General features: G+C 41.9%; 1 protein-coding gene and 1 pseudogene across 1 annotated transcript in view; both read right to left on the reverse strand.

The window, feature by feature from the left end:
• KMT2A (lysine methyltransferase 2A) overlaps positions 1 to 27,931 on the reverse strand; it is a 71,895-nt gene that overhangs the window by 18,252 nt on the left and 25,712 nt on the right. Inside the window, 25 exon segments of the mRNA XM_032472489.1 lie at positions 8 to 4,253; positions 4,467 to 4,652; positions 4,843 to 5,003; positions 6,055 to 6,133; positions 6,256 to 6,373; positions 6,635 to 6,793; positions 7,823 to 7,960; positions 8,962 to 9,068; positions 9,393 to 9,586; positions 10,204 to 10,277; positions 10,573 to 10,683; positions 11,430 to 11,603; positions 12,557 to 12,741; positions 13,177 to 13,290; positions 14,257 to 14,377; positions 14,585 to 14,680; positions 15,098 to 15,244; positions 17,919 to 18,032; positions 18,615 to 18,746; positions 19,844 to 19,917; positions 20,240 to 20,617; positions 21,046 to 21,110; positions 22,557 to 22,791; positions 23,783 to 23,960; positions 25,254 to 27,907. Coding sequence (XP_032328380.1) covers positions 8 to 4,253; positions 4,467 to 4,652; positions 4,843 to 5,003; positions 6,055 to 6,133; positions 6,256 to 6,373; positions 6,635 to 6,793; positions 7,823 to 7,960; positions 8,962 to 9,068; positions 9,393 to 9,586; positions 10,204 to 10,277; positions 10,573 to 10,683; positions 11,430 to 11,603; positions 12,557 to 12,741; positions 13,177 to 13,290; positions 14,257 to 14,377; positions 14,585 to 14,680; positions 15,098 to 15,244; positions 17,919 to 18,032; positions 18,615 to 18,746; positions 19,844 to 19,917; positions 20,240 to 20,617; positions 21,046 to 21,110; positions 22,557 to 22,791; positions 23,783 to 23,960; positions 25,254 to 27,907 — 10,240 coding nt within the window.
• LOC116661090 lies at positions 18,939 to 19,726 on the reverse strand (annotated as a pseudogene).

The following is a 27,931-nucleotide window of genomic DNA, read 5'->3' on the forward strand; positions in this document are numbered from 1 at the left end:
CTCTCACCCTGTGCCTGAGGTCAGCGGTGTCGTGTTGGCTTCTTGGTCTGGAATGTGTGCTTCAGAAGAACTGGTCCGTGAGTGGGAAACTTTGTGCTTCTTGCCACTCCCTTTGTCCAGAGGCAGCTGAATCCTTTTGATTTTTGGTTTGGGTTTAGTGGGACCCGGCACTGAGGGACCTGCTGACTGCTGTCCGGAGGATGGCGAGCCCCCAGGAGAGGCGGAGCTGGCTTGCATAGCTGAGGATAAAGCCTTGTTCTGCTCTAGCCCCACACTATTAGGAGCATCTACTGTCTGGGTAAAGCTGGATCCCTGGGTCCCTGGAGCGGAATCAAGATCCCGCTGGGCAGAGAGAATCCCAGTTTTGCTGGCAAGGAGCTGGTTCACATGCTGAAGCTGATAGGGCTCTTCCGCTTCCCCAGAGGGTGAGGCAGCTGTTATGCCTGTGGTTTGAGTAGAGGGGAGCACACGGATGCTAGACGCTGCTGTCATTGCAGCAGTAGAGGGAGGCTGTGATGTCCCCAGTTGTGGAAACATTCCTGAACTTGGTGGGAGAACCACAGGCTGGTCCTGAATCCCCAGGCTCTGCTGGCTGGTTTTGATTAAAAGGTTGCTTATGGAGCCAATATCCGGGGTACCGAGCAACCTCGGGTTGGTTAACGCGACATGGCCTGGAACGGACGCGCTACTTGTGGGGGCGGTTGTAGTTTGCATGGATACAACGTTCAAGACGGAGGAACCGGATGCTAAGCCAGACACAGGCCCTGAGGTGGGGTGGCCAGTGTCCTGGCTTATGGTGGACGTGCCCGCCGCTGAGGCAGCCGTTCCTCCCACACTCTGTGGTAACAGGGGTGCCTGTTCAAAATACATGATGCCAGATTTAGACCTTTTTATGATGTTGGGGACAGTTCGGTGAGATGAAGTGTTAAGTGACCCCAAATCTAACAGATTGGGATGATTTGGAAGCTGGGAGGGAGTGAAGTTAATCAGTGTCATGTTGGAAACCACATCGGAAGGGGCAATGTTTGAAGGGGTACTAGAGGGAGCAAGTTTTTTATTCTTTCGGGTCTGTAGACGAGATATGGGTCTTTTCTTGAGTCCAGAGGATGGAGTGGCTACTGTGGTACTGAGGTCTGTCCTCTGGCTGGCTTCTGAAACCAAAAGTTGGGGATCTGGAGGAGGCTGAACCCCAATAAGTAGGCCTGAAGGAGGACTGCTGATGTTAGGTGGGAAGCTACTTTGAGTAGCTGCAGGGAAGGAATGTAAGTGCTGGTGATGAGGCATGGGGAGCAATCCTTTGCTAGCAGGAGGGAACAAAGACTGAGAAGCTGGCAAGCTTGGATTCAGTCCTGTGGTTAGGGTGAGACCACTTCCCATGGGCCCCAATACTGAAGTATTTGTCTCCATCACACTGGGTGCAGAACTAACAGAAGAGGTCAACTGGATTTTTTGGGTCACTCCATTTGGAAGAGTTTGGAGAACATAAAGTGGCTGCATGTTCTGGTTAACAACAATGAGCTTCTCAGTGGCTGGTTTCAGGTGGGGTGGAGTGGTCTGGACAGCAGCATTAGAAATCTGAGATGGGCCGGGACTATCGGTAGAGTTGGGCACGTATTTCTGGTTCTGGATAGGAACAGTAGGGGAAACAGGTACCTGAAGGCCAGGGGTGCTACTGTTTCTAGTTAAATCCTGATTGTTGCCATGACCTTGCTCCACTGAACCGCAAGGAGGGCTGGAGATGTGGTCGGCATCCATATGTCCTTGGATAAAGTGATCAGGAGTCATGTGGCCTTCAGGGGTGGGATCTACTCCTGGACTCAGCAGGGCGGAGTCACCTTCAGAGGAAGCCACAGATTTTTCTGTGATGGTTACTCTCTTCTCTCCTGAGTCTGAGATGACAGCTAGCCTACTGGGGTTCTGGCTAGGGACAGTGGGACTCCGGGTGGTCAGGACAGAGAGATCTGACGGGAGCTCTAGCGGCAGCTCAAACTGTTCCTCTGCTGAGATGGAGGAAGAGACACTACTGTCCACGGGTTCTGCTGTTGGCAACTGCTGAGAAAACACTTCAAAGAGACCCATGTCTTTTTCGCGATTACTATCAAGACCCAGACCTTCACCAAGATTCAGGAGTTCTGATGACGAGGACTCTGGGCTCTCACCCAAAGCCTGCATGGACGGAGTATTCTTCAGTACAAAGTCCATGATGTCTGAGGGCAGGATGTTCCCACAGTCATCGCTGTTGTTATTGTCAGAATCGGATTTCAGGAGCTCGGTGTTATAGGTGTCCAGCAGATTTTTGTCCGAGGGGGTGCTTGTGTGGACTCTGCGGCTTGACTCCAGTGAGCTGAGCTGAGCTTCCAAGGAGTCCTGTCCCTGTGTTTTCACTCTGCTTACAGAGTGGCAGTTATCCATCTTCGGCTCATTTTTGTGGCCCACAGGGCTCTTAATGACGTGCTCTTTCTCACTAGCGTCTTCAGGCCGGTCCATCTTCAGGTTCTCTGTTCCGTTTTCCTTGCTGTTTCTTTTTGGAATCTGGCTGCTTTTCCTCGTTGTGGCTGTGATGCTCGTATCGCTCTCCGTCCCGTCATCGACACCGTCCAACTGGGAGATTTTGGGAAGATCACACTGTTCCTCCTCCCGAAATAAATTATGGGATGCCAGCCGTTCCTCTACACTGGAAGAAATCACTGTCCTGGTGAAATTGTAATAGTATAAATCGTCTTCATCGGAAGTGCTCAGGTCGTCAGCCCCGTCCACCTGCCCTTCAGCCGATCTCTTGCCTCGCTTCTTCCCAGTTGAGCTGCTGTAAAATGGAATGTCTTCTTCACCGTAGGATCTTACTCCGTAGAGTGGAGTGAGCCCGAAGAACATGTTAGAACGTGCCCGGGCACTGCGACGGGGATACCTCCTCTTGAAGGAGCCATCCTCCTGAGGCTTGGGACCATCTGGAAGCATGAGGTTTCTGTCCTGTACTGGAAGATTCTGATAGTTGTTACTTTGAGAATCCTGGGATGAGGTATTATTGGGGCTTGGCTGGGCCACTGGACCATGCCCTGGACTTTCAGAGGCTGCAACTGGTTCTGTTGGAGATGCTGACTCCATTTGCAAAGGGGAAACAGGACTACCTTCTTTCAGGGTGTTCTTGGACTGACTCTCACTCTCCATTTTAAGAGGTGTCAGTGTTACTTTGACTGTGCGTTTCCGAGGTGTCTGCAATTCCTTGGCAGATCCTTCTGCTTGCGTGGATGGAGCTTTGGGGACTCCTGGAATAGAATGGACTTTGTCCCCAATCTTATCAGAAGGAAGATTATTACATGGTCGTTGCCCCATGAACTCAGGAGTCAAAACTTCATCAGCGAACTCTGGCTTTAGGTTTCCTTCCTCACCAGTTGTCACCTGACCAGGTTCCAAAAAAGATTTACTGGAATGCTTTTCTTTGAAAGTTTCTTTACAAGATTTTTTCCCTTTCTGTCTCCTATCTCTGGAGCTAGATCCCACGTGTTCATTGGTAATGGATGACCTGTTGCTCACTCCAGACAGCTTCAAGGTTTTGACTTCAGCATCTTCATCAGGAGGGGGCTTTGCTGACTGGTGAGAATCTGTACGTTGGTCTCGATCGTTCCTCTGCCCTCGCAAATGGAGTGGTGGGAAGGGGAGGGTCTCCTTAGAAGAAAATGGCACTGAAGAGAGTTCGGCAAAAGTGCCCATTTTACTAACATTTATTTCTCCAGACGTTATGTTATGAACCTGCGGAGCCAGTTTCGGAATGCCAGGGTAAGCCACGCTGTGTGCAGATCCCTCTGAGTTCTTGGAACTCGGCACTTTGGTCTTCTCCCCCTTCAAGGAGGAGCTCTTGTATGCCAAGTCGGAAGCACTGGAATGCTTCACTTCCGAAGGTGAAGAGCCATCCAAATGACTGGTTTTCGTGCCCACAGTGACCACTGTCCTTTGCAAATTTGAAGAGGTGGGAGCATTTTGCCCTAAATGAGTATGTGAATTCAGTGGCCCTAAGACATGATCAGCTGCTTTGGCACTTGACTCATGATCTGCAGCAGTCCCTCCAGTGGAGGCTGAGGAAACGCTATTCCTGGAGTAAGCACTTCCAGTTCTCATTGGAGACATTATGCGGAGTTTAGACCGCTGGGGAGACAAGGAAGAAGTACTGTGACGCCGGGAGCCAATGCTTCGAAGTCCAGAGGACAGTAAAGGATCACCCACTGTGACTATTTCATGAGTGGTTGGGGTAGGACTTCCTAATGAGAGAGAAAAAGTAATAAAGTCTATTACAGACAGAACAAATGGGTTGCAGTCACTGGTTTCAATGACTTGGCTATATACGTTTATAGGTAACAGAAAATCAACATTTTCAATTAGCAAAAGTCACTAAGACAAAGTTGCCTGAAAGAATTACAAACTGATCTTTGAGCTGACCTTCGCAGGTCAAGTAGGACGGTGAGGTCCTTTACCTGCAGAAGGCAGTGGCCGACAGCCAGGGGATCTCTGTGTTGGAGAATAACTGGGTGTTCGAATCCTAGGGACCTTCGAGATGACATGATAAAAACAGGAACTGGAGATTTGCGAATGAGGAGGTCGGTCTGGTGATGGAGGACTTACAATTTCAGCTGCATTTTGACTTTCCTTAGATGACATTTCTGTGGCAGGAAATAAAAATCTCTTACTAAAAAAGTTTAATTAAAATAAACAAATGAACCAATAAAAGCCAGCTATCAGATAAATGCCAAAATAGAAACATGCGACCTCCGAAAGCAATGCCTTTTCCCGCCCTTCAATCACAATATTCCCCGACATCTAATTCAAGTCCCATCTTGATTAAAGACTAACCTGCAAAAGACGTTGGACTATGAGCGATGGTCCTGTTTTCATCATGTTCCACAGTGCTGTTGATGTCTGGCTCCACAACTGGAGGACGGCATTCAACTATCTTGCAGGTGTACACACAGCGCTTGCGAGCATCCGTGGTGCTCCAGTACACCCTAGAACACCTGCAAACAGATGTGTAAAGATCATCGTGAGTCACAGTACAGAAGCAGAGACTAACGTCTGTCAAAACCTCTTCTCATCCTAGGTCCCTTGACCTCCTTGATTTACCAAACTAGCTTTATTTCACAGATTCTTATTAGAGCTTGCCCTAATTAGGGTGTTCCAAGCTTTTTGAAGTCCTTGGTTTTTCCTGGCCTCTCAGAAGACAGCATCAAATCTTTTGTATTGTATTGCAAGCAGGGGACAAAAGTAGTAAAATATCCTAAAATGCAAAGAAAGAAAAATACTACCTACTACAAGAGATAGTTATTTGCCTTGAGGAAGTGATTCCTGCCCCACCATGTGTACAAGGTGAGGAAAGAGCAAACCTGGGGTGTTTCCTTTGGGAGAAGAGCTCCACCAGACAAGAAAAATATAACTGCTTCAAATCTGCTGCTTGCTGATGGAGCCTGGTTTATCCAAAGAGCTGCCAGCTGAATGTGGAGTACAGACTGCGATGTCAAAATCGAAAAGCAGAATAAACTGGAGTATATATAATAAAATGAGACTCCAAAGTGGGAGATAGAAAGGGAATTTTAAATTTATATTGTCAGCTTGCTAAAAGTTTAAACTATTCGCTTCATATAGGAAAGAGTCTAAATTCTTACTGGTGAATCTGAGTGTTATTGTGAGGATTTATATTTTTAAAAGGACCTATAAAAAATGTCAAAATTTTTTACAGGACAGAGGCATGAGGTGTTTGATCCATGACAACCGTCTGGACTTCTGAACTGAGATGAATGGAATTTAAGTGGAATCTGAAGAGACTGACTTTGTGTTTTCTAGTTAGTTTTTATTTGGAAATGATTCTGAAATTATGCCAATAATACTTCCCTTCTGCAATTGAATCTAGCTGACATAAAATGATGCCTTAGTCCCAATCTACATGAGGTAGCAAAAAAAGCAACTAGTTAAAAGTCACTAACAAATATGGCTCTACATTTAATGACCTGCCCACTGCCTCAGGGTGCTCAAGTGGTGAGGCTGCTGTCTGCTCTTTACAGAGCTACTTACTGGTATCCAATAGGAAAGAGCTTATCCTCACAGTCAGAGAGGTCGTTCAGAATCCCCAGGCAGTCAATTGTCATGGAGCCTGAGCAAGGAAAGAAGAACTGATCAGGGGCGGTAACAGGAAGGCTCACGTTATAACTGAAGACTGGAAAGTACCTCAGTGACACAGCCAGCCTTCCCCAACAACCAAGGCTCATGTCATACCAATCATCATGTGGATATTCTCTGGTTCCAAGCCATTGAGAAACTTCCTTCTCAAGCTGATTCCTTCAAAGTCCACAAACACTCTTCTAAAAACTTCAAATCCATTCTCAGGAACCACCTTCAATGAAAAGCCAGGGTGGCGGTTAGGCTATCCCTTTACACGTCAGACTCATGATACCGACCCTCTCAAAGAGAAAGACACAGCGTCTCTCAAAGTCACCCTTCTGATTCACTAGCAGGACCTCTGTATTTTCTCCTAAGAGGAGGTGATTCTAGGAACACCTAGTTGGAAGGTAAAATAAAGTTTATCATCTTGCTATTTTCAGCCTCTTCTCCTTGAATTCCTAGAGAAGTCAAAAAGCAACTAAAGCTGTCTCACCTCGCCTTTGATCAAATCCCGATGTCGCTGGCAGTACACTTTTTTATCATCCAGAAACACACAGTTCTTGGCTCGGGAACACATGAAGTGATAGTTGCTGGTGCAGGATGTGAGGCAGCAACCCACGGTGGCTCCTGGCTTTTGGCAGAATTCACATCTCTGGCAATCCAGAAAGAACAGAGTCCGAGTTAGACTTTCAGATGTTTTAAGCCATTTTCCATCTCCTTTACAGAGTCACCCCATTCTGGGTTTCCCCCAATTCGTTTTGTTATTGGTAATCTGCTGAATTACAGAGAAGTGATATGAGCCCTAAAGCCTCAGCTACAAATCCTTTCTCTCCCATTGACCATGGGGCCTGTAACTATTAAGTATTAAATTTAAATATTACAATTTGACTTAGAACTTGGATCAAAAAAAATTTTTTTCCTAGGATACACAATTGATTTAGAGAAGATGGAACTTTGAAGAGCGATGCTAAAAATGTCATCTTGCTAGAAAGTTATCATATCCAAAAGAACTCAAGTCTAGAAAGATTATACTGGTCAGAAACACATGGTTCTCTAATTACTAGCCTTAACTGGCAGCCTTATTATGATCCAAAGATTTCCTTCAACTAGCCTGTATCACCACCTTACTCTGTCACCTTATTCAGTCACAGTCTGGGCTCCTCTCCAGGGAAGACTTACTTGTACTCTCCACACATTTTACTTACGTTTCTTATGTATGTACTATTTGTTTGTTTCTTTCTGATAATCCTTCATTTTCTCCCCTCCCATAAAACATAGCTTTAAAAATTTTACTCTTTCATGGACTTTTCTAATTACTCTCACCTGCTACCGATCACTTTCTATATCCCCTCTTCATGTATGTATTTTGTGGGTTTATCCTACGGGAACTCAAATCAAGAGTGCTGGGACCTCTGAGGTCATTTTGTCTAAATCACTCCATAAATTAATACCTTTCTTGAACATCTGAATGATCTCCCTAACTAGGTAAGACTCTGTTGTCTACTTTTACACCCATCCTCCAAGGGTCAGAATAGTAATCTGCTTACAGTGCACACTAATATGTCCCGTTGGCTAACCATTCTCAAGGCACAATGAAAAACACCAGAGGCAGCATTTAGCCACAGAAGAATATCTGGAAACTTGACAGAGAGTCCTCATAACATTCACCACAGGTTCTTACCAGCTGCTTGCCTCTGATCACAGCCATATGGACATTCTTTAGGGATCCATCATCATCTTCAAACACCTCTGCTGACCACAAAGCACAATTTACATGTGTCCACTCGTTCTGGCCAATGTAGAGCAAACGGCCAGCATCCTAGGAAATAGAGAAATTTCCTTTTTCTTTAAGGAATATAATGCCAAATAATGTTTTCCTTGATATTAGCTTTACCTTAGTCAGGAGAACTTCAGTAAATCAATTCTAATTCTTTAACTCAGGGAGGTACATGAAAATCACAATTCAAAGTTGCTTTGTTTCTACCTCTCACCTTTCTAGGTTACCTGTTCCATAGACTGGAAATATTTTATAAACATAAAGAATTAAAAAATTAGCAATATGGGGGGGAGGGTATAGCTCAGGTAGCAGAGTGCTCGCTTGACATGCACAAGGTCCCCGGTTCAATCCCCAGTACCTCCTCCAAATAGATACGAATAAACCCAATTACCACCCCCTCATAACAATTTTAAAAAAGCAAAACATTTTAAAAAAAATTAGTAGTATGTGTTCAGCTTATAGAAGTATTCACTGACTTCTTTAAAACTGCATTTCAAAGCCAGTTCTCTCAGCTTGCATTAAAAGAATTTTTTAATTGTAAGTTTAATTGCCAGGCCCTAAATAAGGCTTTACATACATTATTTCCTTTAATCTTCATAAGCATTCTGAGGTAGGTATTACTATTTTCCTAATTTAAAAAATGAAACTGAGGGTCAGAGAAGTTAAGCTCCTTGCCAGGGTCAACAAGTAGGCAATAAACTACCGAAATGAATCCAAGTGACCTGCCAGAACTGGGCAGCTTACCCACACTGCTATGTATCACACACAAGCTATTTACTATGCAACTTCTATTTTATTGACTTTCATAGTATCTTTTTTTTTTTTTGAGAAACTGCCTGTAGAAATTACCAGATTATCAGCACGTTAATTTAAGGTGATTCATCTTTTAAATCAGCTAAATCAGTTATAGAAAAAACCCAAGTGCCACAAGTGACAGACATTCATTGCATAAATGGCACCCAGTCATCAAGTGTAGTAGACACAGAGGACAGAGTTGGTTACGGGTGTTTACTAAGGAGGACCTCGTGCACCAAGGTACTTACATTAGCACTGTCGTCACCGTAAGTCAAACACAATGCACACTGTCTGTTATCTTCGATGCCTGGGGGTGGGTTCAGTTCTGGACTGTCTTCTCGACTCCTATCAGTACCTTGGAACCCAAAAGATACCCAGTTAAAATTGGCAATACTGTGTCTGACTTCCAGGAGAAAAGAAAACAATTCAGCTTAAATACCCTACAGCCCATGAAATCAACACTTTCAGGAAGTGTTCAAAGTTGTGCGATCTTACCATCTGTTACATCATTTACATCAATTCCTTACTAACATTCCAAGTAAAGCAAGCATAACGATATTATTACATTTAAGGATGACCTGACATTTTTCCAACACGGAAGTATATTAAATTTAGATTCACAAAGTCAATCATTTGTACTCAGAGAGAAAGGGATAACAGTCTTCATTCAGGGCCTTACTCAAGATTGGTGGTGTAGGAGGATGCAGAGGAGTTGGTGAGTCTGGTTCTCCAGGCCCTTTAGGTTTGGGAGCTGGAATGATTTTCTTCATTAAAGGAGGCTGCTCAGTGTGGCTGTTTTCCTCTCGCTCCTGCCACTGAGCATAATTATGGTCAAGTGAAGGTGGAAGCACTGCGTTTGGTAACATCCCACTGCTGGAAATAATCGATTCAACAAGTATTTATTGAACTCCTACAAGATACCTAGAACTGTACAAAATAGTCAAATTCTTGATATCATCAGGGCACAGGCCCAAGCACGAGCCTTTCACAGACTGTAAGAACAGGTCACAGAATGGCAAACTGCCTACACACAGGACATTACTATTTTTAAACATATAATCCCTATGTATTGTGACTCTTGGCTAAACTTCTAGAAACAGATGATAACCTTATCAATGCATCAAAGGGATTTACTGGAATAAAAATGTAAGGTTCAACATGAATCAAGAGCTGTTGATAGTACCATCTGAACTAAATAAAACAGAACCTCGTTATCACCAGTCCAATTCCTGGGCCGTACATACAACACATGTATAACACACGTGCCACAAGCTCCCTAAAACCCAACAAACACCTCAGTAAAGAGAACAATGGGCACCAGACTATAATAAACATTAAGCATTGTCTCTAAACCAGCAATAAAAAGGCATTTCAACTGATTAATTTTTAACATTAAAACCTAGTCTAAAAAAAAATCTCAATCTAGAAATAAAAGAACTCTCAGATTTCAGCCATCGAGGAGAAGGAAAAAATATACTGAATTTACTCACTTGCTTGATACTTTATTTGGCTCCCAAAACCTGGACTTTTTGACACTGAACCATGGGAAAACACGTTCCATTTGCTAACAGAAAAACAAACAAACAAACAAAATGTAAGCCTGTGACAATTCGTTTGGAAACCACATAAAAACCACCAATTTCACACCAGCTTCTCTGTCAATAAGAGGCCGATTTCAGGCCACCTAGGGAAAGCTCCATCCACTCTGGGACCTCCCAGAGAATCAGAGGAATGAATTAAACCAAAAGATGATTTATACACACGGCAAAGGAAAATGTGGACAAGAATAAGCCATTCTGTTCATGGGGTAACAACCCTCAGATTAAGCATTAAAGACATGAACTATTAATATCATTCACCCGAATAAAGAAGGACTTGACCATGCTGTTGGCTTTTTTAATTTCTGGCTGTCCTCCATCTGAATTAATGGCTGCTTGAATAATCTTCACGATATCATCACTGAACTCCAACTGTATATGAAAACAAAGTATTAATTACTCATAAAACAGTGTGCTCTCAGAACAACTTCTTCTTCCCCCCTAAATCATCCAGCACAGGGATCCAACAGAAAACAGACATCCTATTTTAATACAGTGTAATTTCTCTTTAGTGGAGGCCTTTGGGATTCAGTTCATAATTAACTTGTGGTAGTCAAGAGATGCCAGACTAAAAGACAAGAATGCAAATAAATTAGCTGTATCGTGATAAGTTACCCAAACAAGGGCAATGCTTCTTTATTTAGACTAAAATGAATCAATAACTGAACAGCAAATACGGACTATGAGATAACATGTTCATTTTCTATACATTCTTAAAACCATAAAATTAAAAGGCGTCTATCTACAAATAAATACCCTATACAGAAAGACATATCATTCAGATGTGATCACAAAAGGGGCAAACCAATTAACTTCATATTAGCATTTTCCCATAAAGTTTTAATATAAAATAATTTTAATATAAAAGTAATTTTAGGGGAACTCAGGTGAAAGTCAAATAAAAGAACCATTTTTAAGACACAACCTTCCCTATTATAGCCTATCTTCCGAAACACAGAACTAAAACAATTCACATTCTTTTAGGTATTCAAAACCACATGACATTTCTACATATAATACAAATCATCTTTCAGTGCTTACACTCAGCCTCATCTCCCACAGACCCAAGGAAGCTAAACGGGCACTGGAAATTCGGGTCGTGCGCTGTAGGAACATACCACAGATGTGTAGTTCCCTTGGTCCATCTTCCTCTTGACTCCTTCCAGATCTAAAGGCTGTTGATCTTCTTGTTTGCTGACCTCAGTAAGCACGGGTGGATCAGGTCCTTCTGGGGAGCTGCGGGAAGGTATACTCTCCTCTGTCTCGGGATTTAAGTCTGGAGGCTTGGCAGCCTGTTGCCAGGAAAATAGGTTTCTTTTATCTAACACTGAAAATGAGGCACCCATGCAATTTCTATTCAAATGAATGAAGACAGTACTGAACGATGCGTTTTATAAAATCTTAAGAACTTGAGAATAATCAGAGATTTCTCAATTAAAAGAAAAGGAAAGTTAAAACACGCCATCTATCTGATAGGAGCTTTGTTTGCTAACTTCCAATGTAGTATGAAGAAACAGAACTGTCCAACTCCTTTTGAGTAAAACACAGATAGCAGCTTATTTTCCTATTCAAAAAATGGAACTCTACTAAAAGATAAAGCAGCAGCCTAGTTCTGAGTTAGTTATCCACGTGGTTCTTCCAGCATTATACCTGTGTTCCCAATGACAGCTTTATAGATGTATACAGTTCATGACAATATAGGGACCAAAAGTAGTAGTTTCAAATTACGTCCTGAGGAGCCCTGGAAATTTCCCAGAGCTGAAGAGTGTCTAGCCCCACAGCTAGCCTCTTAACCTAGATTGCTTATAACTGCCTCCTAACCACGGCTCCTGCCTCTAGGAGCGGTCCTCTCCAATCCTTCCTGTAACGCCAGGCAGAATCTTTTTTTTTTTTTTTTTTCTAAAAAGCAACTCTGATCAGGTTACTTTTTTGGGTGAAGTCCTTCATTGGTTCCCCAAAGCCTTCAGAATATAAAGCCCAAATTTCATGTTACAATAGCAAGGCCTTTGAAGAAGACATGGCCCCTTCCTATTTCTTAACCGAAAGAAGATTTTACTACTGGTGATAAAAATTCTCCTAATAGCTTTAAGGCTGAAAGAAGGAACTCTACAAAAGTAAATGAAGAACAAAGAAAAAGAAAATAAAAAAGAACACACACGCACACAAAAACACATATTCCAATTACTAGGTAAAAACCATCTAAGAACTGACCATCTCAGAATACAAAATGAGACTTGGGCCCAACCTGTCGGTAGCGCAGCAAGTGGCTGGTGGTCCGAGAGTTCAACAAGGCTGTCAGGACCTGCTTCAGAGAGATCTGCAGCTCCTTCTCAAGGGCCAGTCGCCACTCTGCAGGGTGCCGCTCAGTACAGTTCACACAAGTGTAGGCCACACTTTCCGGCAGATTAGATAGAATCTCATACATCTCATCTGGGAAAACAGAAACCTACAATGACGAGGTGCTCTGAAGAGTGGAAGAGTGGGAAAAGAGGAAACTATTCCACTGAACTTAATATAAAGCTGTACGTTAGGAACAGTATTAAGACTCGAACATCCCCTAGGAACTCATATATATTGATCTCCAAAGGGACAGTAACACGAACTCAGGATTTGGTTACCAGAGAATCAATAGATTATGGTACCCACAAAGGACAGCAAATCAATGTTCCCAAGGGATGTGTTCAAGATAAATGAGCAAAAATGTAACAAAATAGTCTTACTTTAAAGACCAAAAAAATAAATTTAAAGAGACTTCAAGTAACAACACTACCATAATTTTACGTTTATAGTACTTTTGTGGCTGTAAATGCAGCTGTACCAAGAAAAAAGGAAACTGTAATAAAAAAAGACTCCAACCTTCTGTACCTGAAAGATTCTCACACTTGGAATGGACCCAGCGATCACACTTCCCACACTGCATCATCTTACTCTCATAGTCGTCATCGTCGTAACACTTATCACAGAGAGGGCAGAAGTTTCCTGAAAGCAAAGAGAAGTCTTCAGCAGTGCTCTGGGTCACACGCCAATGCCTCTAAGGCCCCTGACCCACATATTCCAACCTGATCTAAAATGCAAGGCACCATATCCTGCTTCTGAAACTACTTACAAGTACCAGCCTGGATCTACTACAGAATGTTCACACATCTGTAAAGTGTCAAGATTATTCTGAGCTCTCAGAATATGCCACTAGGTCTCTTTCTTGGACTCATTTTTAAAGATCATGAGGCAGGTTTTACAAATAACGTAACAGAAAAAGAATGGAAAAGAGAACTTTCTCTCTTAAACATTCCAAAGAAATGTTTAAATTTTTAAAAAGAGGAGAGGACATGGGAGTAAAGCAACATAGTTAATTCACACTTTTCCCTTATTCCTAGCGCTTTTATATTAGAGCTTAGAGTAGTATTTCCTAAAATTCAGAAAAACATACAACCTCCATCAATTTGTTTTATTCATGTATCACCTCTATTATTTTTCACTTAATAGACTTAATATTGATTTGCTTATTTTAAGTAACTTCAGTAGTGAACTTTATATATTATTATCCTAAGTCAGTAAAATAATGAGTTTAATGTATTGGTTATAATTTTTTTCTAGCACAACTATTAACATAAAATGTTTGACTCAGTACTATCTAAAACCATTTCTGAAACAATCAAATGTATATGTACCTCATTTGGAGAAATACTGGTTTAGAGCATTTCTTTGTGGTTGGTTACTATAAAAGTCCCCTTAATTCATCCCCCAAAAGATAACAAAACCTTTCTAGTTGCTATAATTCTCTGTGGAAAGAAAAGAGCAAGACCAGGAACTTATTTAGTAACTGTGTCTAAATGGCATCCTCGACGAGATGGGTAAGACTTCTTCACTCCCCTGTGGTGTCCAGTTCACCTCCAAAACACTGAGTACAACCTCTAAAAGTTGACAAAACTGGCCTTTTGGTGGTACCTTTAGCAAAGAGTTTGGCACAGTCGTGGCACAGTGAGAAGTCGTGAGACCACTGTGCGTCCCACCCTTTGCCTGGAGTTGTGGATCCGCAGCTCTTGCAGCGAACACACTTGGTACAGATCTGGAAGAGATGAAAAGAAATTCAGTACGGACTTCTTATTTTTAATATCTCTTCTTATGTAAAAAGATCTCAGATGCAATCCATTTCTAGAGCTGACTTCTCTCCTGGGACAGCTTTCTTCCTCAAGCGGGATATCCCTATTGTAAGTTGTGCAAATCCCAACAGTCTGGGGACCACTCTCTGAAACAGCACAATGTGTGTACTCACCCAAACTTTCTTCTTCTTCGTGGGTTTGGTGGGGTAGTTTGGTCCCAGGCACTCAGGGTGATAGCTGTTTCGGCACTTGTTACACTCCAGCAGCTGCTATAAGAAAATAAGAAGGCAAAAAGGTGGGCATCCTCTCACCTTTGCTGGACACCTGTCACTTAGCATCTCACTTCATATTTATCTTCAAAGTTAAGTATAGCACATCATCATAATAGTGTAACTTTCCTCATAAATTATTTATTCTCAAAGTATAGGGATTTATTTCCCACCAAAGGCATCAGTGATGAACATTCTGATAAGGTAGATTTGATTTATTTAGGGGATTTTATCCAATGCCATGTCTTCTGCTATAGTCCCAAAATTACAACACAAAAATAGGCAACTGATTATACCCACTTAAATAGTCAAAACAGACTAAGCCAAGAGAAAAAACAGATACAACATCCTAAATTAAAAGGCAGAAATGGAGACAGAGAGTAATACTCTACGTGGCTCCATTACTCAGTTTTGTACCTTTGTAGCCTGATGCTGCCTTCCACACACATGACAGAACTTGCAGCGACGGCAACACCAATTCTCCAGCTGGTCCTCCAGAGGGCGCTCGTTCTCCTCTAAACAAAACTTGTGGAAGGGCTCACAGCAGACTTGGCAATACACAAACTAGGGGGAGACAGGAACACAGAAGTTGTCAAATAACATGCAGAAATATTAACCAAGTCCTACTTACATACTTCGGGCTTTAGGAGTCCAGTGGTATACATATATATTACTCAATATATATACACACCAAGCAATGACTATGTAAAAAAAGCAGAATATTGGGTACTGCAGGACTGAAGGTGTAACAATAGTAGAATTATAAAGTAACTAAATAAATATAATCTGATTTAACAGAGTGTGGTAAGTGCCATAAGAGAGGTACAAATAAGGAGTTACAGGAATGTAAAAGAGTGTGGGAAAGGGGAAATAGGAGAGTTTTAAAGGTTTCCTATAATATACTAAACAACTGTAAGCTTTGGTTTGTCCTTCCCACTTCTAATTTTAGAAATAAGTTATTTTCATATTGATACAGGGATTTTCAAAAATTCAAATGAGGGTGACTCAGAATTTTCATTTGCCATAAAAGTATTACTGGGACAACTGGTCAAACCTAAATAAAATCTACTTAGATAATTGTATATGCCAATGTTAATTTTCTGACTTTGATAATTATATTGTGGTTATATTAGAGAATACTCTTGGTTTTAGGAAATATGCTGTATAATACTTAGCAGTAAAAAGGCATATATGCCTGGAACTTCATCTCAAATTTTAAGAAAAAATATGTTTCCATATAAAGTGTGTATATATTTTATTTCTTACTTTGTAAAATACATACACAAAGAGAAAAGGATAAAGCAAATGAACAATATTACTGTTTGGGGAATCTGGGTATAGGGTATATGGAAATTCTTTGCACTACTCATAACTTTCCTGTAAATCTGAAATCATCTCAACATAAAAAGTTTTAAACAATTTGAATGAAGAAGGATTCATCAAGCACTAGTTATGCTTTAGGAGTGCAACGCAGGCAGTGGGCTATTCATTCTCTAAGTCCGTTTTTAGGAGTCCTCTGGGACTGCTATGCACAACTACACAATTTAAATAAGAGCAATTATACTCTGAAAAAAAAAACCTGTTTTAACACAGAAGTTGAAGCACTGGCATTACAAAAATAAGTTATTCCTGTGGGTGGCATGTGTGTGGATGTAAAGTGATGGCTCATGTAGGAAGAGATACAGTAGACCCTGCACTTACAGACTTAGTTTCAATGCTACTTAAAGCAACGCCAGCACTTAGAATGCTAATACATTGTCCGTAATTAGCACTAAGAAAACACTTCCTAATAAATGAATACTAGGCAATAATTTGTCATTTTGCTAATGCATAATTTAGAATAGCCAAGTAGGCAGGACTGAATCTCTTAGCTAGTGAGTGATTCTCACTGACTGCTCAACATCTGGATTACAACCTGGCTTGGGGCTTTCTTTATGACCTTAGGATATATACATGATAAATAAGAAGCTAAAGAGGTATTCAGGAATTGAGAATTGTATGAATGACAAATTACTGGTTCCTATTAAAAATTGTGCTCCCTTTTTTTCTTTCTGACTGTAAGGGGGCACATATTCACTGCAAAAACTCAAAAAGATAAAGAAAAAACAAGAGTCACCCATAATCCAACCACACTCAAAATTTTGGTGTAAATCCTTCAGAATTCTTTCTACATATATATTCTAAAAACATTTTTGCAAACCAAAATGGGGTCATGCTTTACATACTATTCTGTAATCTGCTCTTTTAAACCAGTTACATGTCATGGACATCTTTCCACATCAATATCAATCCACATTATCATTTTAGGACTTTGTATTTGCCATTATATGCAAGTCTTATAATTATTTTAACCAAGGCACCAGACCCTTATTGATGACTTTTTGAGTCGTCTCCAATTTTTATTATCATAAATACTGAAATGAATCCTTCTATTTATTATAGATACACATACATCGAGAAAGAAGAGTATATTATATATGTATTATACACACACACATATATATATTTGCCAATTTATCTAACTATATCCTTAAAATAAATGCCTGGAATGCAATTGCTGGGTTAGAGGATATACCCATTTTAAAGATAAATATCTATTGCCAAATAATCTCCTTAAAAGATTGTAACTAATTTAGATTTCCAGCAACAGAAAATCTCCACTTCCACTTGATCCTTTTTATCATGCTTTAATACACAGTGTTTGGTCATCAGAAGGCTTAACGTCCTGCTTCAACCCTGTTTTTCTTTCTCATTTTGTGAATTTTATATTCCTGTCCTTGGATTTTTTTATCCTCTATCATATTTTGTTTATTAGATTTTAAACTGGATTATTTTTTTATGGGGTGTTATTCCTTTTTCTTATTAATTGCTAAGAGCTCTTTATAGACAAAAAGGTTTTGGTATCCACCACAAAACAACTGTCAACAGCATCGCTTTTTCTAGAAAAACATTTATCATCTCAGCCATGTTTGGATGTCTAGCAGAAAAACCAGAATTCTAATAAACAGTGAATTTAAGAGATGAAACTATTAAACCTTTTACACTTAATAACTGCTACTCTAATAAAAAGCACGCTCCTTGAAATTTCTAAAAAACTTCAAAAGCTTTTCATTTGCTGCTGTGAATAGGGTATAGCATGTGCTACATATCAGCAACATGGAATATACTGATTTCTTTCATCACAGCAAAACAGTCTATCATTATACTTTCCGGGGTACCAAGAAGCAAGGTGTCTTACCTCTACGTGCCCACTGCTGGCACAGAGAAAGCAAACCACCCTGGGTGTTATAGGAACAGAGGTCAAGATTCCTAAGCCTCCCATCTCCCACACATTTTCCACTTCACAATCCTCCTGTGGAGAGGGAGAGAGAGAGAGAGAGAGACAGAGAGAGGGGAAAATCATTTATGAGAGTTTTACAATGACACAACACTGCACTGAAAGTAAGGCTGAAAAGCATAAAATGAGAGTAACACCAGAATGTCAGGCATATTTCATTTCGATGAGTTCAAAATAACTGCTGCTTTGAAAACTTTTAACCTCAGACACAAGTGTTAAAAGGCTCACCTGTTCACTATAATGCAAAGATCTATTGGGCCTGAATTTCCCTTAAGAGTCTTGCTGATTCAAGCAATCATCACGGTTTGATAATTCCTATGTGAAAGAATTACTTCCTTAGACACTGTTCTCACCTAAATGCACTTTACTGCTCCTGACAGGCAGGCTGCCTCAGTGCTTCCGCCCTTCAGTCTGCTCACAGACTGACCTGGCAGTGCTGACCAGAGTTCTCACACACCTGAACCCATGTATTGAGGGCAGTTATTCATTCCTCCACTTGGCGTGAGTTTCCTCTCTTTCAACACCTTTGGTAACATCATTTTCTTGATTTAAAGTCCACAACACTCAATATAGTACGTGGTCACTGAACACTTTTACCTTAAAGTCCACTCTGATCCTGTGAACTCCATCGGCTGGGACTTTTTGCTTGGAACTATTGCCATTGGAGAGAGTGCTGAGGATGTTCAAAGTGCCTGCGTTCTCCTGCTTGTTGACTGGAGGTGGTTTTTCCTACAGAGACAGAAGATGGATAAACAACAAACCCACACCCTGCTTGCCTTCACTTTTGCAACAGATAACAATGCAAATGACAAATCTAATAGTAGATCTGGAAAACATGTTTCCAACCTAAGTATCCTATAGAAACAGAGAAGTAATCTTCAGATTTTTTCTCCATTGAGGCATTTTATTGGCATGTGTGTATTATATCCCCAGAAAAAGCATCCCCAGGATTTTCCCTCCTGTGCATCTTCGTCTTGCTTCTTCATGGCCCACGATGCCGGCTGAGGTTGGGAGTACAATGAAACCATGCTGATGGAATGGAAGCAGGTTATCCTGCCATTGTTCTAGAACTTGGAGTGGCACACATCATTTCTGGGGCTAGTCACTCCTGCCTGTGAGATTCACAACTTTCCCAGCTCTGTGATCGATTTCAAATTCGCCAATGTAATCCCAATGTCACCACAGTTAGAAATTGGACAATGACTTTGGAGCACAACTAAATAAAAACCTGGCATTTACCTCTTTTCCCAGCATTGTTGATGCTCATAACAGCATCAGCCAGGACCTTCCTGTGCACATTGTGGTGGCACAGAAAGGGCTGGAAAATTCTTAAAGACCTCTCTCTGCATAATAAAAGTAGTGGACATAAGGAACGGTGACTTACAGACAAATACTTCTAAAGGATGTTGAGGGCAAAGACAGTTATGCTAAGTGGCCCACAACATTAGCATGTAGGGTCACAAAGAAGGGAAAAGCAACAAGGGGGGAAAGACAGAAAAAAAAAAAAAGAGCTAAAACCTAAACCTGAAGTTTACTAATTTTAAGAAATACCACTGGGGGGAGGGTATAGCTCAAGCAGTAGAGCACATGCTCAGCACGCACAAGGTCCTGGGTTCAATCCCCAGTACCTCCTCTGAAAATAAATAAACCTGATTACCTCCTCCCATCAAAAAAAAAAAAAAAAAAAAAAAAAGACATTCCACTGCCATCTACATAGAAGCAGAAATGCAATTTCACTCAGTCATGTAAATGTCAAGGATAAGGCTGTTTCCCTACAGAATAGAACACATCCTTGAGAAACGGCAGAGAAACAAATCTCTCCTCACCTTTTCTTTTGGTTTTTGTTTTACAGGAATACTGGGGCGAGGAGCCACTTTTTTCTGCTTGCTTTGCTCTGGACCTGAAGAATTCAAAATAAATTGCAGTCAGATGCCACTGAACTGACAGTTAATGTTAATAGCAATGATGATTCTAGGACTGACTGCCTGCAAAGAAAGGGGCATTAGAAAAAACAGAAAGCTATTCAAACTCTAGGCTTTAAAAAGGAAATTAAGACAATATCTCCAGCTTAACTGGTTTTTTCTTCTATTTATTTCGACATAATGGTTAAAAGAGAGCTCATTTCCTTGTATCAGAGACTTAAACACAGAGATTTCAGGTTTCCAAGGGCTGTTGAAGACGCCAGTGCTCTCTGCTGTGCGTGCTCCTGCCGTCTCACTCACCTGCCTCTGGGGGGGGAGGCTGCTTTTTCTTGGGCTCGCTGGGCGTGGTCTTGGGAACTTCTTTCCTCGGTGGTGCTGTGCTAGGAGGCTGTGCGGGGATGGCTGGTGCCGGCTGGGAGACCTGCTTGCTGGACTTCCTGGAAGCGGGGATGGTCACTTGCTTGGCCTCAGGTCCTGGGGCGGAGGCGTGGCCTTCCTCGCCCTTGTCCTCTGAGGCCTTGCGTGGAGGAGGTTCGCTGCTGCTTTTCTTGGGGGCGGGATCCTCTCTGGCCGATGCGGTGGATTTCTGACCGGAGTCCACCGAGTTCTTCACAGCGCTGCTCTCTTTGCTTTCTTTCTTTTCACTGGTCTTAGACTTTTTCTCTTTCTTTTTCACAGCTGGGAGGGGAAAAAAAAAAAGAAAGATTGTTTTTCTATAAGTGAGGAGATTTTTATTTAAAATATGAGTAGACGAATGTAACAATTTTATTCTCAGTTTCCTACAGCTAAAGATGACGCTGAAAGGCTCGAGAAAGTTCATGCCAAGTTGGTCAGGTGAAGGAGGTATACTTTTATTGCTTTAGGAAACTTAACAATATAACTTTCATATGAATTAAAAATTTTTTATTATGGGAAATTTCAAACATACGCCAAAGAAAAGGGAAAAATGAACGCTCATGTACCTATCACCCAGCTTCAACAACCATCAGCTCCCCAGGAAAGAGCAGTACTCTGAAAAAAGCCAGTATTCTCCTTCCACTAGGTGCGCACAGCTATACGACATTAAAGTAGGACACATTTGGGGGAAGATCTTTTTACAACACTACCTTTTGCTTGCTTCTGAAGGTAGGCTTTGGAAGGCATCCATTGTAGATTCTGACATTTTCTCATCCTGGAATACCAAGGAATACCACAAAGTAAACTACATTTAGAAGAGAGGCAACTGAAACAAGTGTTCATTTGTCTGCAAGAATTGGCGAACCTTTATTCAGGTTCATTTTGAGAGTTGAAAAAAAGAACTCCTCATTATTTAGATTAAATCCAAGCCTTTGAATTCTTGGATCAGCAATTTTACCTAACTTGAGGATCTAAAAGAAGCAAATTCCAAATTATTTTCAGAATGGGACTCAAATGTCTTACAACCCAGTACTGACTACCACCATACAAAATGATGGGTCATTATTTCTTGCAATCAGACCAGTTTTGCTCCCTTATGAGATTAATATTCATAAAGTAATCTGAATACAGAATGGACTAAAATTACCCAATGAGTCCACTGTCTGCCACTATAATGCTACAGGTCTATCTCAAGGCTTTGATATATATTTCAGTCCTCAATTTAATGAAACTCAAACTTAATTTGAAGTCTAAAATTGAACTGAATCTACTTCAATGCCTAAGTTTAGTGCAGTTTTATCTTGCTATCATGTGCCTATGAATTATCTTACTTCTTTTCACAAATAGGACTGAGATTAAGATTCTTCCTTAAGGCCAGACTAAACCAAGGCACAGAACTACTTACTGTCTCCTAGAAACTGTCTTCCCTTAAGTAAATAATGCAGCATTTCTCCCAATTATGTTTTATATAAATCACTTGCATGTTATTCATTCATTCACTCAGCAAATATCTATTGATAATCTCTATTCCCGGTGCCAGGCACTTGAGATATTCAATCACCAAAATTTCTGTAATGCAATTCTCCTGACCCAATTTAAACAAATTATCCCAGAGAGTAGAAAGTACATCCACAAACTGACTAAAAAAAAGGGAAAAAAGGGGATCAAAACTTCCACAGGAATAAAAATATGCTGAGAGTTAGAGAAGAAATAAATTTATACAAGATATCACTGATACTTCCTGAATATCATAAAGATAAAGGTAATTTCAGTTGACCTAATTAATACTATGCCTAAATTTGTCAGTTTTTACTTAGAAACCCTCCAGAGCTGGTATATGGTAGCCTTGGCACATGTGGTTATTTAAATTTAAAATTAAATAAAATTTTAAAATGTAGTTTCTCAGTCACACTTAGCACTTAGCACATTCCAGGTGCTAAGTATGCACTTGGCTAACCTACCACACTGAGCTGAGCAGATATAGAACATGCCCACCTCTGCAGAATGTTCTCTTAGACAGCACTGCCTGCAAGTATTTCTGATTTAAGTGCAGCCCAAACCTAGTACATCACAAAATCCAACTGTGCAGCTCATCTTGCAACTCAAGGGGACTCAGCATAAGCACATTCAGCGTTCCGACACATCTCTGTGACAAACCGAGGTCAGACCAGCGGCCTTCACGGCTGGGAGGCCAGCCCCTCAGAGGAAGACGTGCACTCACTTGCAGCATTGCTTCTTTATGTTGCGGCCACCGAACTTGGGCTTGTCCAAGCAATTAGTGCAAACGCCACAGTCCTCAGGCACCTGGCAGCCAGGACACTGCCCACATCGCCTCGATCGCCGGCCTTTCTTAACTGGAGGTTCCTGCGGTGCCTTGTTTCTGGTGACGGGTTTAATTGGTTTGATGGGTGGAGCAAGAGGTTCAGCATCTTCTGAGCCAGCAATCGATGACTTGTCTGTTAAAGGGACACGGCATTAGCTCTGAGGGAGTATCCAGTATCCAATTCCTTCTTGGGAGTAGAGGGGAGATTCTCAAAATCTATTTATGGTTTTTTTTTTTTAACTTGGAAGTACAGTCGATTTATAATGTTGTGTTAATTTCTGGTGTACAGCGTAGTGCTTCAGTTATTTAAGTTATTATATACATTCAATCCTTGCTTTAATTAGGACTCCAAAAATGAAATTCATTATAAAAAAATTCATATGCAAAACTCAGAGTCCACTGTAAATAGTTACTTAAATGTTTAAAAATGCCTATAACTTGCAGCTTGTCAAAAGCAGAAATCCAAACACTAACAAAACACAATGTTACCTAAAGTCAAGAATAGAACTGAACACTTCTGAAGATTTTCTAAACTTCTAAATTTCAGCTGAGCAGTCACCCAGGATTTAACGACACTATGGCAAGCATGAGAACGCGCCTCACAGACATCCATCCAACCATAGGGAGCATAAACTGACCACAGGCCCCAGCTGCTGCGCTCTAAAATCCAGTGTAGAGGCCACAAGGCCACACTTACCAAGGCGGATCCTCCCAGAGTGATGAGCACGGCAAGGATACTGAGGTAGGCCTGTTCCTGGGAGACTCCTCTGATAGTCGACTCTGCTCAAGGGCTCCCCAACAGCCTTGCCAAACTTTCTTACACTGCATGGCAGGCAGTCTAGGAAGATTCTAACCCCACCTTCCATCCCTCTCTCTTTCACTAGGGTCAGACTTGCAAGGCAGTCTTAACAGCTCTCCCAGCCTTTCCTGACTCCCACCCATTTTCTCTCTCAGGCATTTCCTCTAATAAAATCCTTGCACATTTCACCCGCCCCTTGCCATCTGTTTCATGGAGAACACAGCCTAACATATAATGCCATGAAGAGCCTACCAGGCACCTCCAGCATGATCAGCAAGCAAACCCAATGTCTGCTCAGACCTCATGGTCGACATGCCCAACCTACCATCATTCCCCATGGAAGACAGAATCTTTTCTCGTTCTTCCCACGGTAAGGCACTCAGGGTGGGCATGTCATCAGGAAACACAGCTCGTTTTCGGCCAAGGGCAACAGCAGCTCTCCTGCAGACGTGTTTAATCCGCGGCCCTCGCACAGAGGTCTCCGATGAGTCACTTTCTTGACCCTGAACAGGAGGCAAGCCCAAAACAAACAATGTTGAAAATGTAATTGAATGAAGCCAAGGTACAGTTGATTAACTTATTATAATCTACAATCAGCACATACAGTTATTCCCAGATGATTTGCCTATCGATATACAGGAATCAACTACTTCTGTACCCTAAAATTGGCAGGGAGGAAAAAAAAGGCCTCTAATCAAAAACCAAAAATGAACTAAGCTTCTATTTCTAGTTATAGTACTTCTCTAAAGTTCCCCTCAAAAAATCAAGCTGCCAGCCTCAAAAAGTTCAGTCTGGTGTAAAATAAGGCTTATCTAACCAGAGACTATTTCTTATATTTCCTTGATCAACAGAGAAGTAGGGAGAAATAACTTGTGAATGGAAGTATAAAAGGCCATGGCTCCAAACAGAAATGTCTGGCATTTGAAAAAGCCATGGAACCTATCACTAGAAGGCTAACTAAAAACATCCGAAATGCTGTCGGAGGCAAGTCTCATCATATTCCTGCTGGAACTCTCAACTGGCAGAACTACTAAGTGTAAATGTTGCTTATGTTAAGTAATATTAAAACCTAAGTTTGTGGTCATCTTAACCTCACTTGATATGTTGGTATAAACATGAATCCATTACATGACAATTTTTAAAACCAATCGAATGATCAGCAGGCTTTCTCAGAAAAGGCCAGTGCCTAGCTCAGTTTGTAAAAAAAATGCTGTTCTTTACAAAAATCTGTTCGTCATCATCTTAACTAAGTGAATTGTGCAGCTTTCCTATACCGCAACTTAAGGCTAAGTGCTTCTCATATGCATTCTGCAACTACCTGTTAGCTATTGGTCTAATCACTCACTACTCAGGTTGAGAATCCCCTCTCCCCATTTTCTATAGTAAACAACAGTAAAACAATCTGACTGCAAAAGTGCACCTTCAAAATTAAATCACAGATTCCATCACACCAAACCCATTAAGCACAAACAGCTCAGCATTCTGTGTGCTGTGGCCCCACCTGCCTTTCAGTCTGAGTTCACCACCTTCCTACAGGCACCAGTCCAGCCATGCACTGTTCCTCAAGTATGTCTTACACTCTTCTATCTCTACCTACACTGTTCTTTCTCCTTAAAATATTCTCCCCTATCATTCTCTACCTATCAAAATCCTACCAGTCCTTAAGGGACCACTGCCAACGCTACCATCTTTTCCTGATTCCCAGAATTGGATGTAACTGGAACACTCAGCCTGAAACTGGCTCACAGAAGGGGCTCGAGAAACTTGACTTTAACAGGCAAGGGGGAAAAGAGTACCTGTGCTTTGGGCTGGTCAGTTTGTTTAAGACTTTTACTCTTCTCGATCTTGCAGAGCTGGGCTTTGGCCTTTTTTAGGAGGCTGGCAACCCTCTTGTCAGTCATTGGAAGCTTGTCTGCCTGAGCCAACATGGAGCCTATGGAGGAAGTGGAATGTTTAACAGTGCTAGATGAAGGAGTGGAAAGGCAGAGGGTTTTCTCCTTCTCCAGGGATGGGGCAGTTGGGCCGAGGTCCAAGTTGTTTTTTTCCAGATTTCCTCTCCCTTTCTTTATAAGTATTTTGGTTTTGACAGCTGCTGTATCCCCAAGAGTCACAGACGCAATATCAGTCCCAGAATCAAGTGATGAAGACTTCTTCCGCCCGGTTGCTTTTTTGGCAGAAGATGAAGTGGCCACATCTTCACCAACAACCTTCTCTTTGGAAACCCTACCCACAGGATACAAAGCAGAGCTACTCTGAATTTCTGATCCCTTTTTCCTTTTCTCTTTCCTTGACTCCCGCTTATTCTCTTTCTCTCTCTCCCGGTCTCTCTCTCTGCTCTTGTCCTTCTCCGCGCTCTTGTCAGCCTCTCGCTCTTTGGACAGCTCCTCAGGGGCCTTGTCTTTATTTCTCCCTCTTTCAGTCTGAGAGCCTGGGGTAAACCAAGGGAAGAGAGGAGTGGGACTACTGGACGAAAATGGCTCTGCCGGAGCACTAGTCTGCTTCCTTGGTCTCTGGTTTTTCTCTGCAGATTCCCCAGACTGAGTCAGGGAATGAGAAGGAAAAGTAAAAGTTGGGTTTAAGGCACTAGTGGCAAGAGGACTAACAGAAATGCTTAACGAGGAAGAGACAGAAGACGGTGGGGTGAGAGGTGACAGCTCAGAAGTACTAAGCCTTCCACTTCTTGTCCTCATGGAGTGAGAAGGAGATCTTGGTTCAGATCGAATAGGGCTAAACACTTTCCTTTTCCTTTTCCTGTTAGAGACTCCTGAAGAAGATGTTCCAGCAGAAGTTCGATTACCAGGCAAGGTTACAGACTCAAATATTCTAGAGTGAGCCTCGCTTGGAGTAAATCTTGGAGCTCTCAGAAGAGGGCTCCTTTTGTGCATATCAAACCTTGTTCCAGAATGGAGTGGCGAAAACAGTCGGGCTGAAGCAGCAGTACCAGATGCAGAAAACCCAGACGCGAAGCCGACATCCTCAGGGGTCAGTGGAGGGGGGCGGAAATTATCAAATATCGGTTTGCGAATAAGACCTTCTTTGGCATACTTTGCTGAGGAAAAGTATTGTGGCTCTGACCTAGAATGCTTTAAAGAAGTCCACCTAAATGTTGGTTCTCGCAAAATAGATTTTCGCTTCCCTTGCATGGGAGCGGCAGAAGTAGGCAAAAATGGTGATGCTAAAGGGATGGTTGGAGGCATGAGCCAAGGTGTATGGTCAGAGATGCTGGAGGCTGGCTGCAGTGGCGGGGGTGGAGTAAGCAGGGGTGGAGGTGGAGAGGAAGAGGTCTGCTGCTGGGGGGCACTTTGTAGAGTGGATAATTTTTTTGTCGTTCTAGATCCAAAACTTCTCTCTGACACGGAATACCTTCTGCTTCTCCTGTCATTACTGTCGTTTTCTGGGGACTGGGAAATCGGCAGTGGAGTATGAACTTCAGGGGTATCGCTTCGCTCTTCAGGAAGTACCTGAATCTCCTCCGAGGCCTGAGAATCTGTGGAGGTATCAACACTGGGGCTACTAGATCGGGAGGAGTCTGAAGACATCTGAGAGGAGTGCTGAGACGCCGCACTTGATTTTTCAGAAGATCCACAGGATGTGGCACTGAATCTACTATTCGGCGTAGACTCTAGTCGGGCAATTTTAATCGGAGGGTCATAATCCTCATCCTCTATAAACCGCCGGGGGGTTTTGATGATGCGGGAGGAGATGGCACTGACAACAGGCATGATGAACTGTCGGATATTTTTGACCTGTGTCTTCACCTTCCTTCCTTGCAGCTGAGCCGCTTCTTTCTCGATTTTCTTTTGAGCCCCCTTTTTCGCCCTCTGCAAGAGCTGCTTAGCAATTGTTGCATCTGTCCTTTTAGAAGAAGGAATAATCCTGACTGGCTTAATCCTTCGAGGGCTTTGTCTGACTACTGTCTTATCTTCTTTTGTGAGTGGAGGTGTTCCTTCCTTGTCTTTCCGGACCTTCTGGGGCTTTTCCAGTTCAGAGTTAATGAGGAGACCTGACGGGGTCTTTATCCTTTCTGTGGATGGAGGCCTTCCTCGTCGGCGTACAATCTGTACCCCCTTCCTTCCTATTTGAAGCTTCCCTGCCTTAAACTTTGACTTGAGAGGAGAGAGTTTACCTGCTCTTAATTTTTTAATTTTTGTGGCTTGCTGAAATGTAGCAGAAGGGGTCCGTTTCATTTTCTTCAGGCTGTCTTCTTTGTTTCCCTTTGGTAACTCTGAAATGTCCTTTCCATGTGTTATTTTGAGTTTTACTCCAGGGAAGGTGGGAGGTCTTCCTCTCTTCTTTTCTATACTTTTAGAATCTTTCTTCTTGATCTTATCTCCAGATTTGGTCTCTGATTTATTTAGAGGGGAAAACACAGATGGATCTGAGAGGATAGCTGAATTTCGGTCAGAGCCACTTCTAGGTCTCCCGCGAGGTTTTCGAGGACTAGTTTTAACTGTGTATAGAAATTAAACAATGA

The sequence above is a fragment of the Camelus ferus genome, chromosome 33 (genome assembly GCF_009834535.1).
Source record: "Camelus ferus isolate YT-003-E chromosome 33, BCGSAC_Cfer_1.0, whole genome shotgun sequence".
NCBI lineage: Eukaryota > Metazoa > Chordata > Mammalia > Artiodactyla > Camelidae > Camelus > Camelus ferus.